At 36.1% G+C, this 12,780-nt stretch overlaps 1 protein-coding gene across 1 annotated transcript in view; it reads left to right on the forward strand.

Annotated features, from left to right (window-relative positions):
- The first annotated feature begins 3,236 nt into the window (after positions 1-3,236).
- LOC124297293 (Krueppel-like factor 6) overlaps positions 3,237-12,780 on the forward strand; it is a 209,411-nt gene continuing 199,867 nt past the window's right edge. The window contains exon 1 of the mRNA XM_046748168.1: positions 3,237-3,855. Coding sequence (XP_046604124.1) covers positions 3,754-3,855 — 102 coding nt within the window. The 5' untranslated portion in view covers positions 3,237-3,753. The remainder of the gene's footprint in view (positions 3,856-12,780) is intronic.

Genomic DNA, 12,780 nt, shown 5'->3' on the forward strand with positions numbered 1-12,780 from the left:
GCGTCCAAAGTTCCAATATCTAATCAGTAAAATTCCAAGGCATCGCCGCGTTAATTATAAAACTCTTAACGCTAACAATACAACACCTATGAACGAATGTATCCATCGCGTAACGTAACGCGTATATAACGCGCGTAAAATATCCGTGATTCGGTATTCCGTACGAAGAAACGGAGAGTCCATAGTCTCGTAGATGCTTTTCATAAACCTACATGCGTATGCTTACACACACACGCGCGCAGACGTATGTAAACGTAAAAGATGTATGCACGCATCTGTACGTAACGACGTCATTTCCCACAATCAGCGTTGAGTCACTATCTCGATTGTTTCCGATTCTTTCGTTCCGTTTGTCGTTTCTTTTTTTCTTTTTAATTCTTTTTCTTTCGTTTTATTACACGGTACAAACAGCTCACTGTTAAAAATGATTGCGAATTTACCGCATATTTATTGTACGAAAAGATTTTGTCATTTTGCGAGATCAGATTGAAAGTTTACAAATTCGATGGAGCGATGTAAGTCACTACGTGTTTGTAATTAAATTTATAATGAAGACATTTGATGTGACTAAAATTTGTTGGAAAAACAGACAAAACAAAAACGTCATTTAAATTCACCAAATTGCGCGGTAAATTTATTATATTTGGAAATTGGATGAACGGTAAATGTACGGTGAATTTCCTGTATCGTATCCGAATAAAACTTGTATACTCGATTCCGATTTACGACGGCGTTGCTCATTTTCTTCTCATAGTGACAGGATTTCGGTATATTTCGATCGTAGAACGGTACTTTTGGCGAAAATTGCACTTTTTTGACTCGTATAATATTCCAAACCGATCTTCATAAAAAAAAAACGGTGAAAAAAATTCGTGTCACGTGTCGTGGCTTGTAAAATTATATACTGTAAGGGTAAATGTTTTTTTTTTTTTTATCGAGCCTTCGAGTAGTCGGTAAAAAATTGTTTCGTACCTAAAAAATTTCACATTCTTCGCGAATGTCAAGACACACATATTTTTCTACTCTGTTTTAAACGTTTCATTCATAACAGTTTTAATGTGCCAAGGATATTTTCATTTCACTAAAATAACAGCTGAAACGGTACACTTTGACATAATGAACCCAAATTATTGATCCTCAGCATTACTCCAATACATATATGTGTGTCCAATACATATATATCGTTAAAAAATATGTTTTTACAGCTATTTTCAGGCGTGACGGTGTTTTTTTTTTTTTTTTTGTTTTTTATGAACTGTTCGTCATTCTACAAGTCACAGAACAGATGACACGATATTTTTCACCGCACTTTACGAAGGCGTTTGGAAAATAATTCAAGGTCAAAAAGTGGAATTTTCGTGGAAAACATCACTTTTTCATCGAATTATTTCGAAATGAAGAATCGTAATGGACAACAAAAGTCACGAAAAACAAAAAAACAGGGCAACGCCATCGTCTTCAATGCTCTTGTTTGAGTAAAGAAAGACGTTTCGGACGATTTTGAGATACTTTGGACACGTTTCAGAAATTGTATCTTTTTCTTCTTCAAAATTTCCGGTTTTTTTTTCTGATTTCTTCGTCTTGTTCCGTAAGAATAATTCTACAAAACAAAAAGCGGCAATCGATTTGTTAAAAAAATTTTACCCTCATTTCAAATACCTGACAATTATTCGACACGCGGTATAATCTCGAGAAAATGGCGAGTAATAAAACGAAAATCGATATCGTACACTGGATGATAAAAAAAAAAAAAAAAAAAAAAATTCGAACGGATTATAAATTTGAAATTTCGTACACAGCGAAACTTCTCTCACAAGGAAACTTTTCTTACGACGAATTATTCCTCCCGACAACGGACAGTCTAAAAATTTACACGCCGAGCGTGTTCCGAATATCGAACACTCCTCGATACCGTGGAATATTTTTAATCCGAAAGATGTCCGTTACTGCCGCGAAGTTTCACCGCAACCGTATAATAACGAAACGTAAAGATATCCCGTGAGAATAATTACAATCGGACGGTGAAAGTCCGCGTACCGGCGTGTAACGCACGTGGGCAAAATAGCCGGTGCCGCGGCGTTCTTGTTTCGGCGATATAATTATTAATCGGTCTCCGAAGCTTCGGGGCGCGAGAGAGCGAGAGATATGTTGACGCAGGGTTGGAGGGAGAGGAGGCGTAAAGCAGGCGTCGGGACGGCAGGCGTCGAGCGGTGCTGCCGCATGATTTCGAGACGGCGAGTGTCGGCGTCGCGATTCGGCCGGTCGAAGGGCTTCGCGAAGTTCCGTATTTCCTCGGCCACGTTCGGCTCTGCCCGCGAATCAGGTTCGCCTCTCCGGCGTCAGTTGCTCTCCGGCTCTCGCGCGGAAGAGTCTGAAAATTCTGGCGCGTATCCTCGTCGCTCAAATCGGAGTGTTTACGACGGATTTCCATACGCAATACGAAACCGAAGTATATCGAAACCGCAGTATTGTCGGAACGTGTATTTATCGGTGATACCGGCGCAGTGTGAATTGAAAATAAAAACAGGAAATATCAAAAGCGATGAAGACACGTGAACGCCGAGTGTCGTCGTGCGAAGGATAATAAAAGAATTTCAAACAAACGACAAATAACATAAAAAAAATAAAACAAAAGTGCCGTCAGTTATGTCGGATTGTTTAAACCTCCCCGTTCTCCTCGCGAATAATTCGCGGTTTTCTTTCTAAAACCTCAACGGACGTACCATCGCTGTCGTTATATTTTCCTTTTCGTTCGGCATATGATGGATACTGAAGCGAGTAATTTTTTTAAATCCTCGCCGAAAAGAAACTGCAATCAGACGACGGACTGTCTAAGCAACAATCCTAGTAAAAATCCGTTCTGATCTTTCTCTCTCTATCCATCCATCCATCCATCCATCTATTTATCTATCCATCCCTCTCTCTCTCTCTCTCTCTCTATCTCTGTCGCCCCGACTCGTGCAACGAATACGAAAAACCGGCGTTTACGCGATAAAATGCCGCTCAACGAACGTTTCTCATTCGACGACGGAGTTTAACAACCTTTTTCAACTTATCCCGCATCCGTCCGACTTCTCCGCCGGCGCTCTCTTACGAAAAAAGAGGGACAACGAGGAATAACCCTTTGCCGTGAGGTGGGGGTTGGAAGGGGTTGGGAGGGGGGGTGGGGGCGGGGGCGGGGGTGGCGAAGAAAAGGGTTTTCCGGGGTGCGGGGGAGGGGAGGGGGACACCTTTGCCTCGTCGACGAAACACATGTGTCTGTGCGCGGATGCTGTCAGTGCCGATACGTGCTGCTGTTGTTGTTGTTATTGTGATTGTTGTTCCTGTTGCTGTTATAATAAATATTATTGTTGTTGTTGTTATTGTTGTCGTTCGCCCGGCAACATTTTGTGCATCGACGATCATCGGGTGGTGAAACCGATTATCAACGGTTATATACGCAGTGAACAAGACCGAGTGATTCTCGATTTATTCTAGTTTTCACGTGTTATCGTTCGACGACCTTTGGTTGTTTGTTTTTGTTTTTTTTTTTGTTTTTTTTTTTTTTTTTTTTATTTTGCCTTTCGTTCCTTCTTTCTTCAACCTCTCTTTTCTCGTTCGGAAAGTATTTCGCAAGATACGAGTTGCGTTTTTTAAAAAAAAAAAACGTTTTTTATTTTATTTAAAAAATAGATAATATCATTGTCGCGATCGTCGCCTGTACGCGTGAATTTTATTACTCGGTGGTTTCTCTGTGACACAAACGCAACAACCATGGATATCCTACCGAGTGGAAACATATTCAGGGAGTTGCAGGACATCCACGATACTGGATATTTCTCCGCCCAACCCTCGCTCGAGGATCATTGGCAACAGGTATGTTAATTAATTAGGTGATATTCGCGTGTTGTTTACTTGCGAGATCGCTCGTATTTGTTAATAACTTTCGATTCAACCACGGTTTTAATTTTTCCTCTTTTTTTTAATTTCTCCCCCCCCCCACCACGTCTTTTCGGTTGACACAATTTTCTCTAAAAAAACAACGGTGTTTCTTACTTGCTCTTTTTGTTTTTACACAACGTTCGATTGTAAGTTGAGGAATAAGAGAGAGAGAGAAATAAAAAGACACCCTTCGCCGAGTTTACTTTTACTTGTGTTTTGATACGGAAAAGTTTCGGTAATTAAAACAAAACGTGTTTTTTACATATATATATATATATATATATATGTATATATATGTCGAAGTTGGATTGTCGATGAGTAAAAATGGTTATTTCACGATTTTGGAATTGACTGAAATTCGGTTAAAACGCGCTAATGAAACAAAACACATTTACACATCGATATTTCAATTCCTTAAAAATCATTGCAATAATTAAGAAGAATTTGGTAATTTTTTTTTCACCAACGTTTCTGTTACGATAACGTTACCAACTTTTTCTACCTCGTAAAAAATAGTCGGAGAGTAAAGAAAATGAGGAAGAAAGGGATTTAGGATTTGGAAACTAGGATCAAGGATTAAGGAAAGTGTCAACAGAAACTCCCACGGGTTTCATAATAATCGAAAGATCGTTACGTTACGTTACGTTACGTTACGTTACGTTACGTTGGGTCGAAGCGATACGGACGTAAACGGAGCGGAGACTCACGAAGGTTGAAAGTTGGCGGGAAGGGAGGAAGGGAGGGAATCTATTTCATTCATAGAAATAGCGGCAGCAGCGTCGAGTCTCTCCTCTCCTCTCCTCTCCTCTCCTCGACGACCGCGCTCTGCAACAACCTACGCTTACGCTTTCTTTTTATATTTTTCTTATTTTCCCATTTTTCTCTATTTCTCTCTATCGTTCTATCTCTTAGAACAAGAAGAGAGACAGAGATCTTTGGGAATTTATGCAATTTTGTTTCAACGTGATAAACGAAACGTATATTTATGGTGAAAAATCAACTCTTTTAAAGTTATTGGATAAATTTACGCATTGGTGATTTTTTTTAACGTTATACCGAATAACTTCAGCCTCGTATTAATCGAGGATGAAAACGTCCAGCGTTATTCTAACGATTCATTTGTTATTAATAACAACTTTCAGAATCGGAATAAAGTTAATTGTAACGTATTCATATTTTCGTAAATTCAACTCTTTGAATGCTACAGCTCTGAAATGATGAAATAACGATTTATTCAACGAAATGGCAATGAATTTATTGCACGCGTAACAATTGCGGAAATAAAATTACAAAAATACGACGAATGAAATTTGAAAAATTACTGTAATGTTCGTGGAATTAACGAGGAAGCAATCCGTATAAATTTGAATGAAACTATGGGAGATAATTGCTAACGAATCACTTGCAAGTCACGTGACGGTGTTTAGGAAATCGTAATAGAAATCGCGTTTTAAGCCTTGCGGTTAACGTAACGCGCCGAACGGTCGCAGGTTTCAATTTATAAACATATTTCTGTAATCTGAAGCTTGGATCGATGAAATCTGGTGAAAAACTGAACTGTAAATATACAGTTAAAAAGTAAAGATTCTTTGCAATATAGGTCTGTACTGTATAATTGATTGATTAATCCACCGACCTATATTTTCCCTTTTATCGGAACTCGATTTGGTGAAAACTTGTATTTGCGATCGAGATTAATTGCAATTGATCGATCGAAGCTTTAGATTTAATACACGGATAATTTGCAATTACAGTTTTGGAAATAAGAATTGATAACGTCAAATTTTGATTTCTTCCACGCAATTAGTAAAAGAAAATAATAGATTTGTTAGATCAAAGTTTGCTTTTCTAAGAAGTCAGAACGATGTTTCGGATTTTAAGAAAAACCATCTATTTTCTCAAACGTTTATTGTAAATAACGGAATCAAATTTTTAAATAGACGCGTCTTAAGCGAGATACCGAAGTTCGTTCAGTTCTTATTTGCAATAAATGTTTGAGAAGATGGGTAAATTTTCTTAAAAATTCGAGATATCGCTCTGGTTTCTAAAGAAAAAAAAAAAGAACCTTATAAGTTATAAATTGAGATTTTGGTTATTATTCGATGTATGGAATCAAAATTTCATTACTTAAATACAAACTAAAACAAAAAAAAACTATTCAAAATTTGTGCTGATCCGTGTCACGAGTTACTAATTATCGCATCGTCGATGAGTGTTATTATTTCTGAAATTTCACCCAGTGACATATTTTCTTTAACCTTGCACGGTAAAAATCACCTACATCAGGTTAAATATTAAGAAACATTTACATATTTTTTTGTTCCAACGTTTCTCAAATTTTTGTCAACGTACGGTTGCAATAATCACCGTCGGTTTGATTTCACTTACAATTAAGGAGATTCTAATCAAATTTCACGGCAACTTCACTCTTTCTAAATTCTTGAAGAATGTTACTCTAATAGCTCAACGTGTTCCGTTCATTCCTTCATTCCTCATACCAGCTGTTTATTTACACTCCGACTCGGCTTGACTTTACCTTTTTCCACCCTTCTTCTTCTTCCTCTTCTTCTTCTCCGTGACTCCGAATAGCGCAGCTTCCGCTTAATCGTTTATACTGTTTGTCGTTCCTTCTTCCCATCTCTCTCTCTCTCTCCACCAGGAAAGGACAATGGTATGCGATTATGCGTCGGTTAAATTCGTGTGTAAACTGTAAATGCAGGCAGGATATACGTATGTATATATATATATAATATACCGCGTGGCTGTTCGGAGCGAAAGTTTCGCGGCTGTCTCTGACTGAGTGACTGAAACACCGGAATTAAAATTGAACCGACTCGAATAACTAAATGATACGCAATTCTTCTTGTACAACAGCGATTATTATTTAAACTGCGGGGTTTAATTTTTGTCCCCCTGTCTATATGTATATATATACATTATTATTGAAATTTTATTATAATTATACAGAGATATTTTGAAACGGTTTACAAATCAGTCGAATTATTATTTATTATATTATATGCTTTACTCTGTCGTACGTTTATTTTAGCAATTATGACATCGTTTTTTTTTTTTTTTTTCTTTACGCATTCTATCTCACAGCCTTCTTATTATCCTAAACAGCCAGTCTCTGAACCGTAGTCGAGTAGTTCTCGTTCTTCTTTAGCTTTAAAGACTGACGTCATCGCCGACCACTGGAAATAACCGATCGAACTCGACCCGACTCTATTTCGTACACGAAAAAACTCTTTACTTCCCGTACTACAACGTTTCACTAAATTTCGTTTACACACGGTGCAAAAAGATGAAAATAACCGAAACTCGGCGTTTTGTCGAGAAAATTTATCGCTGCATCAGCGATTTGATCGATTATAAGCATCGTTTTTTTTTTTTCTTTTTCATCTTTCCATCCCGTTAGTTTCATTATCGCAATATCACGGAGTCTGAAAATTCGCTGTGAGAAATATCAAAGGCGTCGTAATTCTCTAAGTCAGACACTCTTGTCCCTCGAATTAATTATACTTTGGTTAATAAACCGATCCAACCCAATCTTTTCATAGACAATTATATCCGAGGGGGTGAATGATTCATGTTTACATATTTCGGAAAGACGTTGGATGTATTACGTCGTATAGAGTATAGAGTATACGGTCTGAAATACCATCACCATTGACACCCCCCCTCCCCCCCCCCCCGGCCCGTGAAAGCTTGAAAGCTCGAAAGCTATTATTATTATTATTGTATACCCTGAATAATTAGAAATTTGTAGATCCTTAGATTAGGTCTGGTTTTGGTATGGTTTAGTTTGGTCGCCTGTGTTTGAATACCCTCGTTATTGCACGTCAAGAACGACGATTACGATTCTCCGTTACAACAGAGACGACGCTGATTATTATTCATATGTCCTTTGAAATTACTGCACTAATCACACAAAATCGTCTACGTCTACTAGAAATTCATACGCTACGTGATACAACACGATGTCTGTGTGTGTGTGTGTGTAATATACACTACAAGCTATGCGCACTCGAATTGAAAAATTAGAGCTTTGCACAATTGGGCCAGGTTCATCTCTAATAATAACAGCAACAACAATAATAATACCAATTATGATAAAAATCAGTTTTATATCTCGTGCTTGATAAGAACGTACGGATCATAACGGATGACGACTTGAGACGACACACGACACCCGATCCTCGGTTCAGAGATCTTTATTTAGTGCTGTTTGTGTTCAAAAAAAAGAGAGAGAGAGAGAAAAAGTTTTCGAAGACACGTTACGTATCCGCAATTAGTCGTTTCTCGTGTCTCGGGTGGTAAAAAAATGAAATTTTTGTTCTTCTCCTTCTTCACACCATCGTGATATATTTTCTCTGATTTATCCAATCAGTGATAATCGTGTGCATGCCGCGTATATACATATGTACGATTATTATTCAATTTTTCGTAATTTATTTACAACTTTGGAGACTGATGTGATTTTATTTGTTTCATTTGAAGTTCATCGTTCTTGTCAGTTTCTTTTCTTCTTTTTTCGTCTTTATTATTATCATCGGTATTATTATTGTTATTTTCCACAAAATTCCGTATCCGATCTATGTCATTTGTTTATTTAAAACAGCTACAGCGCTGTCCAAGTAACGCGCTTTTCGCTTCCGCGCAATGCAATGTGAGTTGACGATATACGAACGACTGAATAATTGTATTATTGCTGAGGATTAAATTTAACGTTATTTTTATACCGTATGTACGCAAGAGCTTTTTGCACTTTACAGACTTTGATTGAGTTATTGGTATGAACATATACATACATATGTATACATATACTCTTATCCTCTCTGTCCGTTGCAGGATGCATCGAATAATAATTATTTTCGTACAATTATACCACACGTGATAAACACACACACGTATATACATTTGCATTTGTATGTATATATATATATATATATATATATATATATATATATATATATACATAATCTATGTAATTTAATCTATAATACATGTGCGAACGTATCGCGTTATCATCTTGGTGTCACCTCGTATTTAATACAATGTTGTAAATCCATCTTACACGCCAAGATTCGTATCTTACATAATACACACTCGCGCACACACACACACATATGTTAATTTTTATGGTGCGATTGGATCATCATTATTATCAGTTGTAATTATACATGTGTATTGTGTGTGTGTATGTATATGTATATATATATATATATGTATATGTATACAGTACGTGCGTTTTATTGATGCTACAGTGTTACTATCATTAATTATCGACGGTTATATTCTTATCCGTTTTTTTTTCTGTTTTTTTTTTTTTTTTTTTCTCTTTGTTTTTGCATATACATACTTTTTACGTTCGACGTCGACGAATCGCACAATTTTATAGCTAACTAATTTATCTCGTCGCGACACGGGTTCGTCGCGTGTTTTTTATTTCTTAAATTGTCTTACTTCTTTTAACAATGATATTTTTCATACGTTTAGTTTTCTCCCGTTGTTCACAGTTTACAAGCGTACGCTTGTCTTATCTTACAGTTCATAAATTATATAATTATAATATGAATATACTGTGCATATATATATATACATATATATATATTGCATACATAATTCTCCCCCTCTATCTTTTATAATTCATTTTATTTTTTGTTTTTATTGTTTTTTTTTTGGTCTCCCGCGCTTATCACGAATTCATTCATTCGTTCTTTCATTCATTCTCATCCCGATTCCCATTATATGAGGTATAAATAAATGGTAAACGTGAATAAATAATTGCTTATCGTTAAGATTTAGTATTCGATGAAAAATTGTATCTTTTTCATCTCTCCTCTCCTCTCCTTTCGTTTTCCCTTCTCTTTCATGATTTCGTTCCGTGGTTCGGCATGCAGCAGCTAGCTACTCGCGCTGCCGGCCGTCATTCCTTCGGCCAGCGGTAGCGATGAAAAACCTTGTTTATTTACATACCGCGTAAGCGTTATTCTTAGGCATATCCATAGTGTCTATGTGTTTGTGTAACTAAACTTTGCGAAGCGGGCGGCCAAATAGTTTTGGCAGATATTACCTATAGGCATTGAATATGGAGATTTGAAGTCTACGGAGAAGCTCTCTTATTCTTCTTCCTCTTCTTGATTTTTTTTTGGCTCGGTATAAATTGCCGCACGTTGAACCAAACCAAACGTAACTAAATTAAATTACACTAAATTAAACCATTCACGTTTTTTCCAGATATATAAATTGAAACACTCTTCTGTCATGTCACGTGCGTGGGGATTTGAAAAAGGAAACACGTTTTTACTTACATCGATTTGACTGTCATTTGGTAAATTATCGTTTTTGAGGTCGCTTAATTACAGGATGAATGTATGAATTTTTATACTTTTCCAACACAAAAGTGAGACCAAAATCTAATTTTCATCCGATTTCTAAAGGGTTAAGTGACACACGTGACAACCTGAGAAAATTTTAGTGTAGAATGATTATCATGGAATATGTGTTTCGAGGTGATTTTTTTTTTTTTTTTTTTCTCTCTAAAGTTTCCCAAAATTTCGGAGTCCGCGAATTATTTGTTCTACCTTTGTAATTACTGTGATTACTGACTATAATAATAGAAAACTCGTTGAATCGTAGCAAAATAATAATAACAACAACATCTACGAACCCGATTATTATTAAATATTTCTCAATTACATTGTCAGAGACGTAATTACTTGATTTATTCGATTCGAGCACGGGGGCTGTAATTTTTTATTTATTTTATTTTTTTTTCTTATTGCCCAATTCATTCGACGCCTGGAAGTAGAAACAAAAGATTGAAAAAATGAATTGAAATTGATTTAAATGACGAAACGACAAAGTGACGCGTTGAATTGTACGTGGTTGTATATCGTATGCCGGAAGTGCACGAGATATGTAATTATATATACGTGTAACGTATGTGTATATGTGTATATATACATATAATATATACATATAATACATGCGATCGACCCGTTGATTAGGATGAAAAGATTTTATGCGTACGTGATCGACGCCGCTCCGTGCGTATGTTTAAAATGTTTGACGAATTAGTCATAAGCCAGGAATGTCCGTTGCTTATTAATATATACACTTGTAGTAGAATCGCTACTGACAAGTTTACTCGTTTGATTTATCAATTCACTATTAACTATGTTTTCCATTTGTTCGATTCGAGTGATTTTTTTTTTTTTTCTTCATATTTTTCTTTTCAAAACGTGTTTACGCCCACGAAAGAATTTTTCGGTTTTTCTATCCGAGTAGTTTTTTTTTTTTTTTTTGTTTTTTTTTTTTATCATCTCCCGTAAATTTTTCGATTTTTGACTTCAATATTCTCGGATACGAGAAGTCATCTTTACACGAATACATTTGTTGTTACATATGCACTTGTGTCACATGTATTATTATCGTATAATATCCTCGCACGTCGGATGTCTGCATTTAACACCTCTTCGCGCGTTTTATTAATATCTATAATATACATATACTTTACGTTTATTTTAACAATTAACACCGCGGCGAAGCTGATATAACCTACGCACACACACACGTTATTATACTTATGCTCATTCCGAAACGCTAAATTTGAATCTCGGCAAATTTTTCACCTTCTAATTTAATTATATCCTGTAGCGTTTACGTATATATACATATATACATATATACACATATATATATATAGTGTATTTAGATACGCATAAGGAGTAAGGTAATGTATGTATGTATGTATGCTCGCACAAATGATGGAACAAAAAAGAAGAGAAGAATACACACAAGAGTGGGTAAAATTTTTCTATAGAAAAATTGTGAAACAAGTTGTACAAAAATTATCGCGTTCTCTCTAACTGAGAAAAAAAATAAGGAAAAAAATATCGCTCAAGGTTTACCGGAGAAAATTTGTCGGAACACGAATTATCGCGATCTCGTTCCAAAAGCTAGAATATATTTTCCTGTGCATGTAATTTAATCTGTCACGTGTAAATATTATTAAGAGAGCGAATTTCTCAAAGTTACATATAACGTTGTAACGATTCAATTTTAAGGAAAATCGTTATTTCACAACTCTATGAACCGTCTCTCAAACTTTGAGTAGGTGACTAATTTATTTAAAAAAAAAAAAAAAAAAAGCAAAGTGTACCGATATTTTCGAAAAAAATTAAACTCCTTTATAAAGTCGTTACAAATTTTCAATACCATGATTACAAAATATCAATGTATTGCGTTAGATTAACGCTAATACTAATTTCAATTTCTTTATATATCACACAGTATTGTTTTATGTATTGTAAAACGAAGGGAGAGCATTTTAATCGTCTTATATATACGCCGTATGATGATGGAGAAATGCACTTGCATCGTATTCTCCTCCTCCTCCTCCTCCTCCTCCTCCTCCTCCTCCTCCTCCTCCTCCTCCTCCTCCTCCTCCTCCTCCTCCTCCTCCTCCTCCTCCTCGTAATTCTTCCCTTACATTTTCATCCTGTACCTACTTTTACGGATTTGATACATGGTACACGTGTTTATATATATATATATGTATATGCATGCATGTCAGACACACGTATGTACGCGTATCGATTTATCGACGTCGGCATGTCGCGTTCGTTCATATTCTCCGACGTCTTGCTTGCCCGCCGTAATAAAGTCTAAAAATACTCCCCCACCATTTTTCTTTTTGCCATCCACCTTTTTTCTCTTCTATTCCCTTTTTCGACATTTTACCGGCCTGCTCTTCTACCTTCTCTATTTATCTCTACATACGTTTTTACACACACGTTCACTGTGAATTCTTCTCGTAAGAACCATATAGCTCGACAATTATCACTCGTTTAT

The sequence above is a fragment of the Neodiprion virginianus genome, chromosome 2, assembly GCF_021901495.1.
Source record: "Neodiprion virginianus isolate iyNeoVirg1 chromosome 2, iyNeoVirg1.1, whole genome shotgun sequence".
NCBI lineage: Eukaryota > Metazoa > Arthropoda > Insecta > Hymenoptera > Diprionidae > Neodiprion > Neodiprion virginianus.